At 41.7% G+C, this 23,291-nt stretch overlaps 2 protein-coding genes across 7 annotated transcripts in view; one reads left to right on the forward strand and one right to left on the reverse strand.

Moving 5' to 3' along the window:
• The window catches only part of fastkd3 (FAST kinase domains 3), a 34,295-nt gene extending 27,351 nt beyond the window's left edge, over positions 1 to 6,944 (forward strand). For both annotated transcript variants that reach the window (XM_069913618.1, XM_069913619.1), the window contains 2 exons: positions 6,393 to 6,507; positions 6,604 to 6,944. In XM_069913618.1, the coding sequence (XP_069769719.1) occupies positions 6,393 to 6,507; positions 6,604 to 6,702 (214 nt within the window). In that variant the 3' untranslated portion in view covers positions 6,703 to 6,944. The remainder of the gene's footprint in view (positions 1 to 6,392; positions 6,508 to 6,603) is intronic.
• A 173-nt stretch (positions 6,945 to 7,117) lies between these two features.
• bag1 (BCL2 associated athanogene 1) overlaps positions 7,118 to 23,291 on the reverse strand; it is a 38,191-nt gene continuing 22,017 nt past the window's right edge. For 2 of the 5 annotated variants that reach the window (XM_069913620.1, XM_069913622.1), the window contains 3 exons: positions 19,156 to 19,263; positions 12,295 to 12,357; positions 7,118 to 7,316 (listed from right to left, as the gene is read on the reverse strand). In XM_069913620.1, the coding sequence (XP_069769721.1) occupies positions 7,227 to 7,316; positions 12,295 to 12,357; positions 19,156 to 19,263 (261 nt within the window). In that variant the 3' untranslated portion in view covers positions 7,118 to 7,226. Of the gene's footprint in view, positions 7,317 to 7,557; positions 7,591 to 12,294; positions 12,358 to 19,151; positions 19,264 to 23,291 lie in introns of those variants that run through there. The other 3 variants (XM_069913621.1, XR_011349892.1, XR_011349893.1) reach the window with 3 other exon arrangements.

Here is a 23,291-nt window from a genome sequence, read left to right on the forward strand (position 1 = left end):
CTGTTACCAATGACCTTATTCTGGGCAAAAGATTCTGAGCATTCACCCGCTCATTCAATTTGGGTTTTCATTACTGAAGAGCCAGTTGTGATAATTACAGATAAGACATAGGGGCAGAATTAGGCTATTCAACCCATTAAGTTTACCCCACCAATCAATCATATGGAATTTATGTGGATACCGTCCCCTTTATCTATTGTGGAAGACTGGTAGAAACACCCTAAAGTTGCCATTACACTTTGGTATCCTTAATGTTTTGGCTGACTCCTACAACCTTCAAAGAAATTCTATGCCAAAATGTAGAGTAGCTGTTATGTTCCTGGAGTGTTGGTTTAAGTATTGGTGCACCATATGTTCATTACCACTGAAAATCCAGGTGTCTGAATGGATAATGCTCTGATTTCAATGGTCCGTAGATTTTTGAATTGTACTGATTTTGTAATGGAAGTCTTAAACAGATTTCGGGTACTGTAAACCAGTAAGTCTAGTAAGAAGGACAGTGTGTACCAAGACAGGAAATGGAAAATGCAGAGTTCCTTTGTGGTTGTAAAAAAAATGCAACCAAGGCATAGAAGAAGAAAAGATTAATTGATTGCATGTGGATAGGAACTCAATAATTTAAAGAGGTGAAAAATCAGACTGTATAACATTTGCCCAACTTTTGATGGTAAATGTCCTCATAATATTTCACACCACAGAAAAATAAGATGTCTTCAAATTTTACCATGTAATGTTAATGAAAATGACCATATAGTAGAATCTTAATAGGTTTATTTTCTTATTGGTGATTTATTTTCAAAGCGCCAGGATATAGAGTGTCTTTTATCCAGGAAACCTTCTTCTTGCATGAAAGACTTCTTCATCAACTTAAGACAATAGATATCCACAGAACAATTCATTTGTGGGCAAGAATAGGTTGTTTAGGCAAATATAGAAGTGATATTTGGCTAAGAGAGATACTCAGTGAATTGTGCCTGGAATTCCGAGCTGGAGCCTTCAGAGTTTCTAATATTACCAGTCTAGATTTGGAACTATAAGAATAGTGATCGTGTATATTCAGAGAAGCCAAGGAACGATAGAAAAATGCACAGTGGGCTAAAGTATATTGTATATGTGCTAAGCATCCAGGATTTTAATTAAAGAATTGGAAACATTCTAAGTGAACTGCTCAGAGACTGAAATCATGGGCTCAAATGTTAATGTGTCTGGTTGGCAGAAATTATATTGAAATACATTGTGAATTCAATAGGCTTCCTTTAGAACATACTGAAGCTGCATGATTCTGTTGGAACTGAACAAGTTTGTCCTTCATTTCTACTTGAGAAGCACAAGAGAAAAATGTTAGAAAAGGTACAGAGGAAAGCTCAGCAAATAGCTCGTGTCAGAATGATCAGTGAGGAATGGCAAGGCAGACTCGTATGCTTCAACTATCAAAGCAGATTGCATCCATGAAAATCTTCATGGCTTACTCTGCGGATTGTTCTGCAAGTTGACCAATTTGTTGCAAAATATAAAAGAGCAGAAATAATGTGATTAAGATGCTGCAGTGACTTAATCAATCTAGATTTCTGCAGAAAACATAGTTATGACTAAAAGCAATGCTAAAGTTATCTAAGTAGTCCCTTTCACATTGGCAAACCGTTAAATTGGCAGGTGAAATACTGATAGGGTCGCTCACTCTGGACCAAGGAAAACCGGTTCTGTGCACCTTTTAGAGCAGAGCAAAGGGGCGTCTTTCCTCCAGGGGTGATGTCCTGAGTGATGCATTGAGCGATGGCGGACCTGCCCTCCCAGAATTCTGTGCGGCAGAGAATCCCCTCCATGAATGCTCTGTGCCAGCCCTTTCATTATGCCAAGGCACACTGGGACATGGGGACTTTAAAGGAAAAGGCAGGTAGTTCCTTGCCTGCCGACAGACACTCTCTCTCTCCATCTTACTCCCCCTTCCCTCTGTCTCTCACAATGTTACTTGATTATTGTATGTACCCACTTTGTTGTGTGTGCATGTATTTCATCCCTGCCGTGGCTTTCCCACGCTCACTATAAACTGTGTGCGTGTTATCCCTGTTAACATTTTCCCAAGCCCATAAGTAAATTTTAAAGGAGGGGACAATTTCAATGCTTGCCTTAGGCGCTATTTTCCCTATATATGCCACTGAGAAATGTTCAGGAGGTTCCCCCATATACAACTCCACAAACACCCACCCCCCCCCCCCTCCCTACACCCAATAGAAGGAGGATAATGGATCAAATAAATTAATTGAAGGAAATATTTACAATAAAGATGACTGAATTAGTTGGGTGCATTCTTTCCGCAAGCTAAAACAGAATTTATGAAGTATATTTTAATTCAGTTGCTTTAATTAAATTGTGCGTGTATTTTCCCACACTCTTTTATTCTTGTCTGTTTTATTCCCACTATGATTTTCCCATGGTCCTTTATAAATTGCGCATCTAAGTTTTATTAAATTGTGTGCGTATTTTCCCAAGCTCTTATTCATGTATGTTTTACTCCCGCTATGATTTTCTGATACTGGAATAGGTTTATATAGGCTGAAGGGCTCATACTTTGCTGTACATAATGCTTAATTATGTTTTAATTAAGCATGAATAATTTTGTTTAAATACAAGATCACAATACATTGATCAGGATTGCAAATGTAGTAGATTGAATGCAAAATTTATACCTTCTTTGTAAATCATTGTTATTTGGAAGAATATCTTTTGTTTCCTTCATGCTTCTTGCACACACACAAAAACGTCATCAACGTGTCACTAATTGGACCCAGCATACTGAGTGACCCGTCAAACAGGGCAACCTGATATGCTGATTCAAAATGGATCAGCAATAATCCTTCCTCCCTAGGTGGTTTGCCCCCCCCCCCCACTGGTTTGGGAGTGTTCACACCAGCAGGTGAACCAGTAAATTGACAATTAATTACTGGGTTCAAGTGCCAGTGTGAAAGGGGCTAGTGTTGTAGGCTGGAATCCTTCCTCAGGACTGAGGGTGGGGGGGGGGGTGGGCAGTGCAGGTGGTATAATGAGGACAGGGTGGGAGTGGTAGGACTGGTGCCATAAGGGATTAGTGGATCAGGGAGAGGTGTAGGATGAAGTTGACTGACAGATGCTAAAGAGAAACTAACTGAGAACAATGGGAACCAATGCACGGAAGGGAGATATGTAAAAGGAGGGAAGCAGAGGAAAGGAGGTGAGAGTGGGTGGGAAAGGGGACAACAATGGGGGGGTGGGGTGGTAGATGGCATGGAAGGGGAAGAATGGCAATGGTTTTGAAAGACACATCTGAAATTGGAAAGTTCACTGTTCATTGGAGTGTAGCCTAGTGAAGTAGAATGTGGAGTTCCTCTTGTTTGCATTGAGGCTTACTCTGGCAGTGGAGAAGGCCAAGGATGGACATGTTGGTATGGGAATGGGAGTTGAAACATGCAACTGGGAGCTCAGGATGACCTTTGCAGGCAGAATTTAGATGTCTGTGAAACTGTCCCCAAGTCAGCATTTGGTCTCGCTAATGTAGAGTCATATTGTGAGCACTGAATTCAATATGAGGTTGGAAGAAAAAAGGTGCAAATGAATCTTTGCCTCACATAGAGGAGCTTTTAGGTCCCTGGATGGTGATAAGAGAACAAGGAATCACCCCCTGAGGTTGCAGGGGAAAGTATCGGTGGTCACAGAAAATTGGGTGGAGAGAGATGAGCAAACAACCGATTCCCAGAGGGAGTGGGGTGGGGAGGGGTTGATGTGTCCCAGGGTTTAAATGTTTCAAAAGAGATAGGGAAGGATGTAAAAGATGGGGAATAGCATTGCTAATCAACTATAGTATCTCAGCTGTAAAAAGTATTTTGTGAAAGTCAGAAATATGAAGGAAGTGATCACTCTTTTGGGAGTATTCCATAGACCCCCCAGGCTACTGAAGAGTAGATGAAATAGGCAAATTTTAGACACACGAAAAAAATAACAGGGTTGTTGTGGGAGTCTTCAATTTCCCCAATCTTGACTGGCACCTTTTTGAGGTAAAAGGTTCAGATAGGGCAGAATTAGTTCAAAAAGAATTCCTGACATTATAAAAATATAGGTAAGGCAATGAGAGGTCTTTCTGGATCTAGAGCTGAGTCACGTGGCAGACCTCTCGATGAATGAACATTTTGGAGATGATGCCCATAGCCCTCTGACCTTTTAGCCCAGCCAAAGACAAAGATAGGAGTAGAATGGGAATATGTTTAATAGGGGAAGGGCTCATTACAGTGGGATCAGGCAAGAACTTGGGAATAGATGTTTTCAGGGAAATGTACAGATGATGTTTCGGGTACATTTGGATAAGGTTCTGAATAGATTTGTTCGATTGAGACTGGAAAAAGATGGTAGAGTAAAGGAGCCCTGGTTGACAAGAGAAATGAGATAGCTAGTCAAGAGGAAGAAAGAACTATCCATAAGGTTTAGCAAACAAAAGTCAGGAAGGGCTCATGAGAATTATGGTAGCCTGGAAAGAGCCACCCCAAATTAAGAAAGGACTTGGGAGAGCAAGAAGGTGCATGAGGTCTTGGCAAGTAACAATAAGGAAACCCCTAAGGAGCTTTACGCATATGTGGAAAAACAAGGATGACGAGAGTGAGGATAAAATCAATTAGGGAAAGGGAGAACACATTCCTGGAGGTGGGAAAGGTCCTAAATGAATATACTTGGCTTCAGTGCTAACTGAGGATGGTCCTTGGTGAATGTGAGGTCTGTGTAGAACAGGCGAACGTGCTGGACTACGTCAAGGTTAAGAAAGAGGTAGTGATGGATCTTAGAAATATTTGGATGAGTCCTCAGGACCAGACAAGATGTACTCCAGGTTACTACTGGACAAGAGGGAAGAGATTACTGGGGCATTGGTGATAATCTTTGCATTCTCCTTGGCCACAGAAGAGGTACAGGAGGATAGGTGAATAGTAAAGAGTTGGTGTAATGCCTTTATAACACTGGGTTCAAATCCCACACTGTAAGGAGTTGTACATTCTCCCTGTGTCTGCGTAGGTTTTCCCCGGGGATGTAGGTTAATTGGGTGGCACAGACTCGTGGGCCAAAATTACCTGTTGCCATGCTGTATGTCTTTTTTTTTAATTGTAGTCCCCTTGTTTAAGGATCACAAGAGGGAGAATTATAGACCAGCAACTCTTACGTCAGTGGTGGGTAAACTATTGGGGTGGATTCTTAGGAACAAGGTTTTAAGAGCATTTTGAGAAGCATAGTCTGTTCAAGGATAATTAGCATGGCTTTGTGAGGGACACGTCATGCCTTATGAACCTAATTGAGTTTTTCAAGGTGACAAAGAAACTGATGAAGGTAGGCAGTGGATGTGGAATATATGGATTTTACTAAGGTGTTTGACAAGGTCCTCTATGGTAGACTCATTCAGAGTCTTGAGACATGGAATCCATGGAACCATGGCTGCTTGGATGTGGAATTAGTTACCTGCAGAAGACAGAGGGTAAATGTAGATGGAATCTATTCTGCTTGGTGACTCATGTCTGTTTCAGGAACCCTGTTCATTGTGATTTTTTTTTTAATAAATGACTTGGGTGAAGAAGTGTAGATGTAGGTCAATAAGTTTGCAGATGATACAAGATTGGAGGTGTTGTGGATAGTGTAGAAGGTTGTAGGTTACAACAGGATTCAGACAGAATGTAATGTTGGGCAGATAAGTGTTGAATGTTGCATTTTGGAAAATCAAATGAAGACAGTCTGTGGTTAATGGCGGGATTCTTTAAGTGAGGAAGAACAGAAATTTTGGCCTCCAGGTCCATGGATCATTCAAGGTTGCCACAGAAGTTGATAAGGTGGTTAGGATGGCATATGATGTGTTGGGCTTCATTAGTTGGAGGATTGAGTTTAAGAGCTGTGAGGTAATGCTGCAGCTCTCTAAAACTGGTTATAGACTGCACTTGGAGTATTGCATTTAGTATGGCTCACTTCATTTCAGAAAGGAATTAGTAGATTTAGAGAGGATGCAAAGGAGATTTACTCAAATGTTGCCTGGTTTTGCGAATATGTTTCACGGAGCTAGGTTGACAGAACTTTTCTTTCTCTTTGGAGTGATGAAGGATGAAAAATGACTTAATAAAGGTATGCAAGATTATGATGGCCTTAGATATAGTGGACAGCCACCACCTTTTTCCTGGAACAATAACACCAGAGGAGATCTGTTTAAAGTGTGTAGAGGAAAGTCCAGGGAAGATGTCAGAGCAGTGGGTGGTAGTTGAGGTTAGTACAATGGAGTCATTAGAAGGCTCTTAGATAGGCACATGGATTATGGGTGAGATAGGGAAAAATTAGATTCTTGTGGGCCGAAGACCTTGTACTGTGCTGTCATGTTCTATGTACTGGTTCTTTTTCAGAATAGCATTATGCATTGATGACCAGAGGAGATTCTCCATAAATAGTCAAAATCTTCTTGGGAAAGAAGCTATCAAACAAAGGCAATTGCAGCTGCTAGGCTATAATGTGGTACAGGTGTGTACACTAGTTTGATTGCTCATCTTGAAAAAATTATTAAACTATTAAGCACCCTCAAACTTAATATGAAAAATTGCAATTTGTTTATTCCAGATTCCATTTTATCAATTTGACAAATTGCAGACACCAGAGGAAATGGTAGAATATCTTCATAAGAAGATCTTTCCACACAGCTACAGACTTGCTTGGTGAAGAAAGTAAAATGAAGAGTCAGCCATCATCTCAGGATGTCCCACAAGTTCACCAGGAGGCCACAAATGGGGGCAGATTTATGATCTGGTGCTCTATGCGATGAATGAGCATTTGGGCTTAGCACCAATGCCTCCGGTGTCTCTACAATTGTTTACTGATATTTACCATACCATCTTACAATCAACGAACCATATACCAAATGAATAGAATTAAGTATTTTATTAAATTCATATTTTGAATAACCATCTGCATAAACTGCTAGGATACTGCTAGAATAAAAGCAATACTGCACATTTATTTTGGTAAGAAGCTTAAATACTATTTGACATAACTAACAGTAAAGTCTTTTAAAATAAACCCAGGAAAGGAGATAATATTTAGACTCACAAAAGAACACAAAATTACAATGGAGACATTATTCTTCAGGAAAATGGTTAGATTTATTGCAAAGGTTCCTGCACTTAAATTATTATTTACATCAATTGTAAATAAAATTCTGTAGATTGGCTGGTTTCTTGTCAAAATCAGTCAGTGAAAACAAGGTTCTTTGATTGAAGTTTTTCTAGCTCCTGTGAAATATGTGTTTCAATGACATCACATTGAGCCAAGTTAGTCTGTCACAAAAGAAAACACGCATCACCAAAGTTAAACATTTGAGGAAATATTCTTCACTAGTTTGGTTATTATTTATTTTTAAATTAAGCCAAAATGTAGAAATGTTTGTGCCCTGGCTGCCAAAACTATAAGAGATCAAACAAGTTTGGTAGCCTGGCTTTTTAAAATGACATGCCAGCAAAACGAGTTCAATTTTATTTTTGATTAATTAACAAATAAGCAAATCTTTAATTTCCAAACCTATTCTGCTGCCACAATTGCAGATACCTTTTCCTGGCAAAACAGAACACATATTTAGCATCACTATTGGCTTAAAAGGCACAGAATATGAGTGCATACCATTTTGCTGCTCATAATACAAAACTCGAGGTAATATCTGATTGTTTCTGAAGGGGTTGACTTATGATGAAAGATTAAATCGTCTGAGGATTGTATTCGCTCGAGTTCAGAAGAATGAGAGGAGATCTTATAGAAACATATAGGATTATGAAGGGTATGGATAGGATAGATGTAGGAAGGTTTTTTGAGCTGGCCAGGGAAACTAAAACGAGAGGACACAGTCTCAAGATTCGGGGGAGTAGATTTAGGACAGCAATGAGGAAAAATAGTTTTTCCCAGAGAGTAGTGAATGTTTGGAATTCTCTAACCAGAGAAGTGGTTGAGGCTGCCTCATTAAACATATTTAAAATTCGGTTAGATAAATTTTTACATGATAGAGGAATTAGGGGATATGGGGAGAAGGCAGGTAGGTGGAGTTAGGTCATAAATTAGATCAGCCATGATCGTATTGAATGGCGGAGCAGGCTCGATGGGCCATTTTTGGCCTACTCCTGTTCCTACTTCCTATATTCATATGACTGGAGTTTGAATCCCACGCTGTTTGTACGTTCTCCCCATGTCTGCGTGGGTTTTCCCTGGGGGCTCTGGGGAAACATACCAAGAGTGTAGGTTAATTGGGTGTAAATTGGGCAGCACGGACTCATGGGCAGAAATGGCCTGTTACCGTGCTGTATGTCTAAATTAAAAAATTTAAATAATTTCGGATTAGGATAGAACTGCTCCTTGAGTTAAGATTCTAAAGTTGAAATTGGCCAATTTTGAGGAAATAAGAGGATCTGAAAGCATGGATTAGGTTAGGTTTTTCCTGAAGAAAACTGAGGTCCTCCATCAGCCAGCTCCCCACCATGACTACCAGCCCCCCCACATCTCCATCGGGCACACAAAACTCAAAACGGTCAACCAGTTTACCTATCTCGGCTGCACCATTTCATCAGATGCAAGGATCGACAATGAGATAGACAACAGACTCGCCAAGGCAAATAGCGCCTTTGGAAGACTACACAAAAGAGTCTGGAAAAACAACCAACTGAAAAACCTCACAAAGATAAGTGTATACAGAGCCGTTGTCATACCCACACTCCTGTTCGGCTCTGAATCATGGGTCCTCTACCGGCACCACCTACGGCTCCTAGAACGCTTCCACCAGCGTTGTCTCCGCTCCATCCTCAACATCCATTGGAGCGTTTACATCCCTAACGTCGAAGTACTCGAGATGGCAGAGGTCGACAGCATCGAGTCCACGCTGCTGAAGATCCAGCTGCGCTGGATGGGTCACGTCTCCAGAATGGAGGACCATCGCCTTCCCAAGATCGTGTTATATGGCGAGCTCTCCACTGGCCACCGTGACAGAGGTGCACCAAAGAAAAGGTACAAGGACTGCCTAAAGAAATCTCTTGGTGCCTGCCACATTGACCACCGCCAGTGGGCTGATAACGCCTCAAACCGTGCATCTTGGCGCCTCACAGTTTGGCGGGCAGCAACCTCCTTTGAAGAAGACCGCAGAGCCCACCTCACTGACAAAAGGCAAAGGAGGAAAAACCCAACCCCAACCAACCAATTTTCCCCTGCAACCGCTGCAACCGTGTCTGCCTGTCCCGCATCGGACTTGTCAGCCACAAACGAGCCTGCAGCTGACGTGGACTTTTTACCCCCTCCATAAATCTTCATCCGCGAAGCCAAGCCAAAGAGAGGATGTACTTGGTAAGTGAAAGGTCTTCAAAGATGAAATTTTTAGAGTACAGAGTTTCTATGTTTTAGTAAGGCAAAGTTAACAGGCATAAGGAACCTTGGTTTTCGAGGAATGTTGGGGATCTGGTTAAGAAGAGAGCAGAAGGCAACAAGGTGCACATGAGGAACTTGAGTATAAAAATGCAAAAAAACACTCAAGATGGAAATCAGGGAGACTAAAAGAAAACACGGCGTTGCTTTGGCAGACAAGGCAAAGGAAAATCATAAGGGCTTCTACAGGTATATTAAGAGCAAAAGGATAATAAGGGACAAAATTGGTCCTTTAAGATCACAGTGGTTGGCTTTGTATGGAGCCAGAAGATATGGGGGAGATATTCAATGGTTATTTTGCAGCTGGATTTTCTCACAAAATTGGCACAGCATCTATGGAAATTGAGGCAAACAAACAGTAAGGTCAATGGAACCCTCACACATTAATGAGGAGGAAGTGCTGCTGTCTTAAAGTGAATAAAGTTGAATAAATTCCCAGGGCCTGACAAGATATTCCCTTGGACCTTTGGGGAGGCTCGTGTAGGAATTGCATGGGGCCCTGGCATGTATTTTTTAAAATGTCCTTAGCCAGAGGTGAGGTGCCTGAGAATTGGATGGAGGTAGGTCGTATTGTTTCGTTGCTTAAAATAGGCTCCAAAAATAATCCAGGAAGTTTCTGGCAGGTGAGCTTGACATCAGTAGTAGGTTATTGGAAAATGTTCTAAGAATTACAAGTATTGGGATAGTCAACATGGCTTGGTGCATGGTAAATTGTGTTTAAATAATCTGAAGTTTTTCAGGAGGTTACCTGGAAATTTGATGAATCAAAGGCTATAGATGTGGTTTACATTAACTTAAGTAATGCCTTTGACAAGGTCCCAGTTGGAATGTTAGTCATGAAGGTTCAGTCGCTTGGGATTCATGATGAGGTAGCATGGGAGAACCCAGGGAGTGGCTTTCTGACTGGAGGTCTGTGAATGGTGATGTGGCTCAAGGATTGGTACTGAGTCCATCTAAATCAGTGGTTCTCAACATTGGTGAGGCCAAATCTGGAGTATTGTGTGCAGTTTTGGTCACCTAACTACGGGAATGATATCAACAAAATTGGAAGAGTGCAGAGATTTACATAGGAACATCTGAAGTAGGAACAGGAGTAGGCCAAAAATGGCCCATCGAGCCTGCTCCGCCATTCAATATGATCATGGCTGATCTAATTTATGACCTAACTCCACCTACCTGCCTTCTCCCCATATCCCCTAATTCCTCTATCACGTAAAAATTTAACCAAATTTTAAATATGTTTAATGAGGCAGCCTCAACCACTTCCCTGGTTAGAGAATTCCAAACATTCACTACTCTCAAATTTACTCACATATTGCCAGGACTTGAGGAACTGAGTTACAGGGAAAGGTCAAACAAGTTAGTACTTTATTTCCTGGAGCACAGAAGAATGAGGGGAGATTTGATAGAGGTATATGAGGGGTGTAGATAGTGGAAAAAACCTTCTGAGGTTAGGAGAGATACAAACCACAGGACAATGGTTAAGGGTGAAAGGGAGAAGTTTAGGGAGAACTTCTTCACCTAGTGTGGTGGGAGTATGAAACGAGCTGCTACCTGAAGAGGTGAATGTTGGTTTAATAAGAACAAACGTAAGAAAAAATTGGACAGATACATGGATGGCAGGGTTATAGAAGGATATTTAATTATTGCAGGTTAGAGGAACTGGGCAGAATGCCTATTTTCTGTGCATCGAGACAACGCTGCTGAAGATCCAGCTGCGCTGGGTGGGTCACGTCTCCAGAATGGAGGACCATCGCCTTCCCAAGATCGTGTTATATGGCGAGCTCTCCACTGGCCACCGTGACAGAGGTGCACCGAAGAAGAGGTACAAGGACTGCCTAAAGAAATCTCTTGGTGCCTGCCACATTGACCACCGCCAGTGGGCTGATATCGCCTCAAACCGTGCATCTTGGCGCCTCACAGTTCGGCGGGCTGCAACCTCCTTTGAAGAAGACCGCAGAGCCCACCTCACTAACAAAAGACAAAGGAGGAAAAACCCAACACCCATCCCCAACCAACCAATTTTCCGCTGCAACCGTGTCTGCCTGTCCCACATCGGACTTGTCAGCCACAATCGAGCCTGCAGCTGACGTGGACTTTTACCCCCTCCATAAATCTTCGTCTGCGAAGCCAAGCCAAAGAAAGAATATTCTACGGTTCTATATTGCATTCTTTCATTGTTGGGTTTGGATCCTACCTAGATTTTTATCCAATATTAATGTGGAAGTACTTTCATCAAAAGGACTCCATCTTGACACTACAGTTTAATCACTATTGTTTAACTAGTATAAACATGTATCAGGTATCTGTTGGTGATCGCTGTGACTTTTATTTTGAACCAACCGGGCTGCCTTAATGTGGGGATGCTGTGGTGAGATTCTGATGTACTGTCTTGTGCTTCCACTGAGAATTACTTCCTAATGGGGTGCAGGATTAATGAACTGAACTTTGCATACATCAATGTAATTCTCTTATACAAGTCTTTTTACAATCAAAGTTTGTATATATATGTTAATTTCAGTTGGTAATTTTTCCAGTGACTTTAATGAAATATATTAGACCAGATTTAGGTCCAGATTTTTTGTGATAAAAATCTTAGCCCTGGCCATATCACTGAAACTTTTATTTATTGATAACTGCTCCACGTTAGGTGTATACTGCACACACTAACAGTCTATATACAGAAATAAAAATACTATATATACTAGAAATATTCCTTTGAATGTTTCTCATCTGTGCATACATCTCACTTGCACATATTGGGAATTCAAAGTTGTATTTTTTTGTAAACAAAGGGTGGCATAGCCAAGGAATAATCAATTATTGGAGAAATACCAACATACGAGAGGAAATTCTCACCTGTATATTCTTCACGAGACCTTTTCTCCTGTGTCTGCAGTCATTAAAGTCATCAGGCAAACTCTGAAAATAAAATCAAAATATTTTATTTGTAAATAATATAAGGCAGCACGATTTGCACAGCAGTTAGCAACTCTGGTTCAAATCCAGTGCTGTCTTCCTGTGTTTGCTTGGGTTTCTTCCCTCATTTCAAAAACGTAGAGGGATGCAAGTTAATTGGTGAATTTGGAGCCACAGGCTCATGGGATGGAAAGGCCTGTAATTGTGCTGAATGTCTAGATCTAAATTTAAAAATAAGCTTTAAATTAAAATTAAACATTCCTGAAAGAGAAATCAATCCATTATGGCTATCCAATATGTCTCAAAATTTTCTAGGATTATATTCCTAGACTTTCAAATGTACATTCTTTCTATCTGCATGAATCAAAAGAGTAGTGATTACACATCAGTACAGAACTGAACAGCCCACTGGCGGTGGTCAATGTGGCAGGCACCAAGAGATTTCTTTAGGCAATCCTTGATTAATATGTTCCAAAAATATAACCTTTTTTGAATGTGTTCATTGCTTAAATATAGTCATACAGTTGTAAAGCACAGAAATGGGCCTTTGGCCCATCATGTCCTCCCCCTCCCCCAACACCCTCCACAACAACAATCTGCCCTCTGACAGCTGCTTGGTTTTTACACTCCCCTCTGATCTTCCCCTTTCTGAGATGGAACATTGTGTCCTCAGCAGAGGCCTCACCTTCGTCCTCCTCCATCCACATATCAATGAGTTCCGCGCACGCCATGATATCGAACTCATCTTCCTTCACCTTTGGCCCCACTTCCATGACAGTGACCCACCACCCACCCAAGAACATTTCTCCTACTTCAAGCCCTCTTCCTCCTCCTGGCCACTCTGGACCTTTTTATTTCCAACTGCTGCGAAGACATCAAACCGTCTTAACTTTACCACCACCCGCCCCCCCCCCACCTCCATATTCTAATATTACTTCCACCAAACACTCTGCTCTCCAATCTCTCAGCAACAATCCCAAACTCATCATCAAACCTGCAGACAAGTGTGGTACAGTTGTGGTCTGATGCCCTGACTTTTATCTTGCCAGGGCCAATCAACAGCTCTCAAGACATCTCCCATCGACCCCTCTCGCAGGGCACCACCACCACACATTAAGCCACTGTCTCCAAAACCATCACCTCATTCTCTCCCACCCCCACATTGCCCGTTTCTACCTTCTACCCAAGATACACAAACCAATGTTTCTGCCTGCTCTTGCCCCACCAAACTAATTTAATTTTACCTTCACTCTATCCTTTCTCCCCTGGTCTAATCCCTCCCTACCTACATTCATGACACATGCCCTCCATCTCTTCAACGACTTCAAATTCCCCGAACTAGTCTGCCTCATCTTCGTGATGGATCTCCAACACAGAAAGTCTGAAAGCTCTTTACTTCTTCCTGGACCAAAGACCCGACCAGTCACCCTCCACCACCATCCTCCTCCATGGCAGACCTTGTCCTCACTCTAAACAATTTCTCCTTCAACTCATCCCACTTCATCCAAATCAAAGGAGTAGCCATGGGTAACCACATGGGTCCCAGCTACATCTGCCTGTTTGTGGCCAATCCATGCTGCAAGCCTACACGGGCAAGAACCCCAAATCTTCCTCCAGGATATCGCCGACTACATCAGGGCTGCCTCATGCACCTGTGATGAGCTTGTCAACTTCATCCATTCATGTCCAAGTTCCACCCTGACCACAAACTCACCTGGTCCATCTCCAATAACACACTCGCCTTCCTAGATTTATTTGTCTCCATTTACAAACCCTCCAATTCCCACAACAACCTGGACTACACTTCCTCACACCCTGCCACCTGCATCCCCTTCTCTCAATTTCTCCATCTCCGTTGCATCTGTTCCAAAGATGAGGTCTTCCAATCCAGAGCTTCTGAAATGTCTTCCTTCTTCCACAAACGTGGCTTGCCCTCCACCACTACCAACTCACCCCTCACCCGTATCTCCTTCATTTCTCCCTCCTCTGCCCCCAGATGCAACAAACATAGAATCCCCCTCAAGCTCACCTACCACCCCACCAGCCTCCGTATCCAACACATTATATGCCGGAGTTTCCAGCACAGGATCCCACCACCAGACACATTTTTCCCTCTCCTCCCCTCGGCCTTCCATAGGGAGTGCTCTCTCCGCGATCTCTTGTGCACTCATCCCTCCCCACCCATTGCACTGCCAGCACCTTCCCCTGTGCCCACAGGAGGAGCCACACTTGTGCCCACCACACCTCCTCCCTCACCACAGTCTGGGGCCCAAAATAGGCCTTTCACGTGAAGAAACACCTCACCTGTACATCCAGAGGACTTGTTTACTACATCTGGTGCACCCTTTGTGGCATTCTCTACATTGAAGAGACCAGTCGCAAACTGGGAGGTCGCTTTGCTCAGCACCTCCTCTACATTCGCAACAACAGCGACCAACCAGTGGCCAACCATTTCAATTCCAGGTCACACTCCCGTGCTCATGACTCAAGCATGTGAGTGAGGTACAAAAATAAAAGAACCGAGCGTTTCTACGAGGCATATGGTGGGGGTTAAGGGGGTGCAGCACCTCCATTTGGAAAATTACCATTTCAAGGCTTGTATTACATGTCAAAGTAAAAACGGACATTGCAAAATAATGTGAATATGTCACTATACTAATTACATTTTTATTATTTTTTAATTGACTTTGAAAATGTTTATCCTTGCAGTGATTTCCATTTATTCTTTTCCTTCTCCATGCCTTTTGTTACCTTCATGGTGTGTTCGCTGCTTTATTCCACCTTGTTCTTGACTTTCAAAAATAATGCTGGCCACCACCGATCACTGACACCTCCCCACCAAGGCCCTGATCCAGCCGGGAACCCGAGGTCCACTGTACTTCTGCTTAAAAGTAGCAGTGAGAAGACCAATGGGCCCTAATCTGAGCTCCTGAACATAGAAATCATTCAAAAATGCAGAAAATCACATGCCCGATGTTTGTCCATAACCTGTTCCACACAGACCACACGCAGATTGGAGAAACAACACCTTATTTTCCATCTGGGCACCCTCCAGCCAGATGCCATGAACATTGACTTTACTACCTTCCATTAAGCCTGTTTGCATTTTCTTTCCTCTCCCACCTTTTCAGTTCTTTCACCCACCCAGCCATCCCCCCTCCCCCCACTCTTGTTCAAACGCATGCTGGGATTTCTCATACTTTGATGAAGGGCTCAAGCCCAAAGAGTCAATTATCTATCTTTGCCGTTGCTATATAAAGGACACTATTTGACCTGCTGGGCTTCTCCAGCATTTTGTGTTTTTACTTCAACCATCGTATCTACAGAATTTTGAGATGTACTACGGTAATGCTTTGGTGAATGTGTGATTATATCTGATTCCACAATTTCAGACAGTGCATTCCAGATATCAACTAGTCTCCATGAGGAACTTGTCTTCTCAGAACCCCTTTAAATCTTCTTCTCACCTTAAACCTATGTCCATTTTATAAAAAATTGCCTACCATGGGTTAAAGACTAAATACTTCCATCAGGCCACCCTCCTCAGCTTCCTTCATGCCGCTGAAAACAAGCCCAACCTATCAAATCTCTCCCCATTACTCATGTCCTCCAATCCAACTACAATCCTGTTGAATCTCCTCTGCACTTCCCGACACAATCACATTATTCCTATGTGTGGCAATCAGACCTATGCATAATATCCCAATTATGGTTTTGCACAGCTGAAACACATTACCCCAACTCCAATATTCTATGGTGTGATCTTGGAAGACAAGAAGGCTATATGTCTAACAACAGGTGTTGCCACTTTCAGGGAACTATGGATTTGAACTGCAGGTCTCTCTGTTCCTTAACTTCCTTTGTGCCTTTATTTCACTTCCCAAAATGCATCACTTCAGATTTGTCAGAATAAAATTCTGTTGGCCAAAGTTCCACCCAACTTTCCAATTGATCTATATTGTGCACCAGCCTTAGAGAAACCTTGCAGTTTCATAGGTTTTCAGAAATTTCCACCATCTCACATTTAACCAACAATCATTGTGTCCAACTTAAAAACATACAAAGATAATGTAGCAATTGAGATCCACAGTACACTAAAACCCTGTTGTCTGGAATTCAAGCAACTGCAAAAAATTGTGGAAATTAATTAGGTTAAAAATACAAAAGATTAAAATTGCCCCCCACCCTCAGCTGTTAGTTCACCAATCACACAACATGCAATCTCAAGCATCTGGCATCCACCAATCCCCAAAGGTGCCGGATACCAGGGATTTGAATGTAGTTGGTAAAATTTTTAGGGACTTAACGAATAACATATCACTGTGTACATGTTCGTATCAATCAACTGAAGGTAAATAATGACATTCAATCAGTTTAAATGTAAAGTAGTACCCCAGAAGATGACATTTTCTTTAAAGTCACATTAGTGATTTTTAAAAAGTACAGTACATGGTTATTAAAAAATAAATAGCAGACAGGTCCTCTAAAATTTATGTTCAATAGACATGGATCACTAGCAAAGCTACAACAGAGGTAAATTATAAATGAAGCAGCCATTCAATCTATCAATCATGGGTGGTGCCTCAACTCCATTTACCTGCTTTTGCACAATATTCCTCGGTGGGTTGCGATCAAGTCTTTATACAAGTTAAAGCCTCCTCAGTTTTGAATTCAGCCCCTGAGATAGATGCCAACATTCCTTCAGCTTTTCAAAGGCCAGTATTTATGGCTCAAACTTTTTTTCCCCCTGATGTGGATATAGGGAGACCCCGTTGTTTGCAGCAATTTGATATAACTGCTTTGGCAGTTCAGTTGAGTCAACTCAGTACTGTGCATCTGGAGTTGTTTGGAAACTATCAGTGAACCAGATGGGTTTTTTTAAACAATTTAGTCACTTTATACTGATATTAGCATTTTAATCAATATTAATTGACTAAATGCAAATTATCCAGCTGCTTTAATGAGATTTTAACATTGTTGAATCATTAGCCTGGGCCTCGAGAATGCTATTTGCAAATATAACATTATTTCTGTATACCTCTGGTTTTCCCTTCCTGAAGTCAACAATCAATGTTTTGCTGACATTGTGTGAGGTTGTTGTTAATACACCATTCGGCCAAGTTGTCAATCTCCCTCCAGTATATCAACTCATCATTCCTTTTTATACAACCCACTACTGTGGTATTGTCAGCGAATTTGTAAATGGTGTTATTGTACCAAGCCACACAGTCTGAGGTGTAAAGTGAGTAGAGCAGGGGGGAAAGGACACAGCTTTTGGTGTTCTAGTTCTGATGGAGATTGTGGAGGAGATGTTCTTGCCAATCCTCACTGATTATGGTAGAAAATGAAGGATCCAATTACACAGTGAGGCGAGTCCCACCCTCTGTCTCCTACCATCATGCCAATACTGTGTGTAAATGAACAGCTCATCCTGGATCCCATGTGATCTGACCTCCAGATCGGCATACCATGCGGGATTTTGTTCCAAGTCCATGTTGATAAAGACCATGTTGACAATGTCCACTGCCCTGCCCTAATCAACTATCAGGTCGACTCTTTAAAATAAAATCAAATGCATGAGACAGGGTTTTCCATGCACAAAGCCATACTGACTATCTTTAAATCAGTCTTTTCCTTTTCAAATGCATGTGAATCCCCTCCAGTAACTTACCCATGAATGATGTTAAGCTCACCAGCCTGGAGTTTCATGACTGATATTTGCAGACCCTTTTTAAACTAAAGGAATATCATTAACGACCCTCCAATCTTCCAGCACCTCACCTGTACTTCATGATGGTGCAAATATATCCTGCAATATTGTTCCCCCGAGCTTCCCAAAATGTCCAAGGACACCTTTCATTAGATCACGGAGATTTATCTTCCTTCATGAATCATAACACCTCCTCTTCTGTGATGTGGACTCTCTTCAAGACATCTCCATTTCCATCCCGAATTCCTTACCTTCCATGTCTTTCTCCATGGTAAATACAAAAAGAATTGCGTATGCATTTAGGCTCAGTCCATAAGACTTGGGAGCAGAATTAGGGCATTCAGCCCATTGAAATTTCTCCTGCATTCAAATTGTGACAGTCGCATTTTTCCTTTCAATCCCATTCTCTTGCCTTCTCCCCATATCCATTGTCTCTCTTACTAATAGAGCAACATATCAACCTCTGCTTTAATATATCCAAAGACTATCAGCTCTATGTAGCAACAAATTCCACAGATCGATGACCTTGCTGATCTTGAAGGGACCCTATTCTTTCTGCCTTTAACATATTTTTATTGGACCCGGGGCATGTGACCATGGGCTTGTGTGACTAAACTAAATAGGAGTGCTTTATTTCCCTTGCCACAATGATTTATTAAATTCTGACAATTTGAGAAGGTAGAAATTATATTTAAACAGACAGTAATGCTATCTACAATTATTTACTTCCTTGTAGAAGTCATTTTAACATTGGAAGGATAGAAAATTACAGTTAATTTTAGCATTAGTAGTTCAAACATATCCCTTGTCTCATCTAAAATTAAAACATAATTCCTATATTTAAAATTGTTGCCAACTCATCCAGTTATCTTGCATTTAAAGAGATCATCAACATACAATTTTTTTCAAAATTATTAAGTCCTGTCCATTTTGAAAGCAAATTTCAAAAAATTGTCTCATAAAAAGCTTAGTACCTTTAACAGAAAATAATGAATTTAAGTGACCAGGAAGCACTTGTTTTCAGTTAAACAACATTTACCGTCCTCAAAACAAAATTAATATGGATAAATTATCTTTATTTTCTTACCCACCATCGCATCAATCTGCTCGAGAAACCTCATATACTGTTCCGATATGCTTTTCATTTTCTTCTCTAATTTGCTTAATGCAGTAGATCGCAGATCACATGCTAAGAACCCCTAAGTGATGAAAGAAGCAAAGTATTAACACATAATTCTTTCCCCAAACAGCACATGTTGAACCAAAGCATTCTTTCAATAAATTTCCTTACCCTACCTACTGTACTTACTTACGTACAATCAGAGTCTTAACAGCATGAGGTAGTCCTTATTTGCCTCTATTTATTGAATACCTCTCTAAACCCTTCCAATCCATGCACTTGTCCAAATGTTTTTCAAACATTATAATTGTACCTGCATTTAGCAGCTCATTCCACATACATTTGGTGTTAAAAGCCTTCTCTTCAGGATCCCTTTAAATCTTCTCCCTCTCACCTTAACCCTTGGTTTAGACTCACCTACTCTGGGAAAAAGAGCAAGGCCATTTACTTTACCTATGCCCTTTACGATTTTATACAGCTCCACAAGGTCATCCCTTAGCCTTCTGCATTCCAGGGAAAAGTCCCAACCTATGCATTCTCTCCTGATAATTCAAGTCGTCCAATTCCAGTAACTTCTCATTAGTTTTTTTTGCTCCATCTCCAGTTAAATATGGTAACATCTTTCCTATTATTAGGTGATCAGAACTGCACATAATACCCCACTGACATCTTGTACAATTGTAATGTTACGTCCCAACTCTACATAGGCACCTTGGTCAGCATGGGTGTGTTGGGCCAAAGGGCCTGTTTCCGTGCTTATAACTCTGATTCTTCTGTCACTCTACTCGTTCTTCATCACTCTACTCGTTTCATCATTATCAGGGATCAGTGTAAGTGTCCCGAGGTCTCTCTGTTCTACAACACTTTCCAGGGCCCTGCCATTTATTGTGCGAGTCCTGGCCTGGTTTACTTTCAGGTTTACATTTATTATCACATATAGTGATAGAGTGAAAAAAATTCAACTTCCCAAAATGCAGCACCTTGCCCTTGGTCCAAGATACATTCTACAAGCATGCCATGCCCCTGTGTGGGAAGTAAAAAGACCCTATTCCATTATTAGCCAGATGACCTGGATCTAGGGGACTGGCTACTCTAGTTTTGTGGGCTCAAAGGTGGCCAATAAGGGCAAGTTGTAAACCACAGATTCATCCACAGCATGCTTCAGTTGTTTATTCAGGACTTTATGTGCCAAGAACACCCGAGAGTTAGCAGGATGTTGCAGTTTTCTCAAGGTGGATTTGAACATTTATTATAATCTTTCCTTCCTACAAAGGAGCTTGAGAAAGAGTTCAGAATTTTGGGGGTCAGGCTAGCGAGCAACTAAAAAAAAAATTTAAAAAAAGCTATGTATGCTGGAAATCTGAAATAACAGCAGAAAATGCTGAAAACATTCAGCAAATCAGGCACCAACCGAGGAAAGAGAATCAGAGTTTAATGTTTCAGATTGAAGACTAATTATCAGGACTGGTAAAGAGAAATCATGTCACTTTGAAGGATGGGGATGTTAGTCTGAAAAAGGACAAATGATGTTGTTTCCCTCCTGCTTGTAAATTTGGAAGAGACAGTGTTGGTGTTATCAATCCCATGACACAAGGAGCTTACCATAATGCGTAGCTCAGAACCATATGGGAAGTCAGAGATCACTGCTACAAGTTATAACTGCTACAAGTTATAGACTACAAGTTATAACCCAGGTCTGAGGTCTAAATCTGGAGTTTAAGTTTCTTACAGCCACATAATACACAATGTACTAAGAATTGGATCACATAGAAAAGAAAGATCAATTAGCACCCTGCAAGAGTAGCATGATAGTACTATTCCGGGATTCATTCAGGAACCCGATGGATGTAGAGAAGAGATGTCTTTAAGCTTATTGTTTCGATTTTTCACACTCTATAGCATTACCCCAATGGAAAGAAGAAATGTGTGTCCAGGGTGTGATGGATCATTCAGTATGTTGGCTACCTTTCCTAGACACCAAGAAATGTAGAAGGAGTCCATGGAGAGAAGACGTTTGCTTTATATTCTGAGCTGCATTAACTATCTACTGCAGCTTCTTCCAATCTTGCAGAGTACAGCTCCCTCATCATGACCGTGCTTTTGATGCTACACCTGTAGAGGTAACTGAGGGACAAGGGAGGCACTGGTGTGCTTTCACGACTGTTATGTCACTGTGCTTATTCAGGTCAGGTCACTGGAGATGCTTATTCCTACAAATTTGAAGCTATCTACTCTTGTCTTCATCCCTATTAATGAGAACAAGGGTGTGGACTCTGTCCCCTCTGCTGAAGTTAATGATCATCTCCTTCATCTTCCTGACATTGAGGGAGAGGTTGTTATCCTGGCACCATGCCATTGGACTTTTTCACTTTCTTGTACTTGGTCTCATTGTTACTTGATACCCGGCCTACTACTGTGGTGACAATGACAAATTTGAATCCCTTTTCTTCAATTAATCAAAGGCTGTACTAATTCATTAAAAAGAATGGTAAATTTCATTACTGATATCTGCCTTTAGATACGAGGTGGTCCACGTCCTCCAAGATCTCACCTTGAAGTTGTATGCAGTACAGTGGAGAAAGGGTCTTTAATCTGAGGATAGCTTTAGTGGGCCAATCAATTTGCAAGGTGAGAGAGTTACACAAATTTCAGGGTGAAGAGTTTATAGAGCAGCATTTGCAGGGTTCCAGGTTTTAGCAGACCAATCGAATCGCAAGGAGAGAGTTACTGCAGATCAGGGAGAAGAATTTAAAAAGGAACATAATCGATTTGTAATTCATTAACAAGAACAAATAAAAATCAAGCAGGCACAGCAGAGTGGCCCATGTAAGAGTGGTGAGTTAGAGCCTTAGGCTAGAGAGGTTTCGGCGAACAGAGACTGAGGATGTGCTACAAGTACAGGCACGGTTGTACACCGGTTAGCGCAATGCTTTTACGGTGCCAGTGATAGGGACCATGGTTCGAATCCCACACTGTCTGTAAGGAGTTTGTACGTTCTCCCCAGGTCTGCATGGGTTTTCCCCTGGGGGCTCTGGTTCCTCCCACCATTTGAAACCTACTTGGGGTGTAGGTTAATTGGGTGTAAATTTGGCAGCAGGGACTCATGGGCCAAAATGGCCTGTTACCATGCTATGTGTCTAAATTTAAATTTACAGGTAAGATCAAGTAAGAACTCTTTGTAATAACCCAGAGTAGGTGGTGGAGATGTTATCTAGGGCAGTGGCATACTCTAATTGCAAATGGAAAATTTGGTATAGCACGAGGGTGGCATGGTTAGCAAAGAGGTTAGAGCAATGCTGTTACAGTGCCAGCAACTCAGAATCAAATCTGGCACTATCTCTAATGAGTTTGTACATTCTCCCTGTGTCTGCATGGGTTTCCTCTCACCCTTCAAAATGTATGGGGGTTGTAGTTAATTGTGATATTTGGATAGCATGGGCTCGGGTGTCAACAGGGCTGTTTATCATGTTGGATGTCTAAAAAAAACGTGTCCCTCATGACCACGCCTGTAAGAAGTGCATCCAGCTGCAGCTCCTTACAAATAGAACTGGAGCTGGAGTTGGATGAATTCCAGGTCATTTGGGAGGCAGAGGGGGTGATAGAAGTTTAATGAGACAGTCAGACCCAGGAGGCAATAGACAGGCAACTGGGTGACTGTTAGGAGAGGGAAGGGGAATAGGTAGTCAGCGCAGAGCACCCCTATGGTTATTCCTTTCAACAACAAGTATACTGTTTTGGATACTGTTGAGGGGACAATCTACCAGGGACAAGTCATAGTGGTCAGAGTCTGGCCCCTCGGCTAAGAAGGGAAGGGGAGAGGAGGAGAGCTAAAACAATTGGGGATTCGATAGGGGAACAGATAGGAGGTTCTTTGAACAAGATCCAGACTCCCAGATGGTATGTGGCCTCGCAGGTGCCAGGGACGTCTCAGATCAAGCCCACATCATTCTCAAACAGGAGGGTGAGCAGCCAGATGTCATTGTCCATGCTATTACCAATGACATGGATAAGAAAATGGATGCAGTGTGAAGAGGAAATATAGGGAGTTAGCAAAGGAAGCTAAAAAGCAGGACCTCAAGAGCGTTACTCTCTTGTTTGCTGCTGGTG

The sequence above is a fragment of the Narcine bancroftii genome, chromosome 1 (genome assembly GCF_036971445.1).
Source record: "Narcine bancroftii isolate sNarBan1 chromosome 1, sNarBan1.hap1, whole genome shotgun sequence".
NCBI lineage: Eukaryota > Metazoa > Chordata > Chondrichthyes > Torpediniformes > Narcinidae > Narcine > Narcine bancroftii.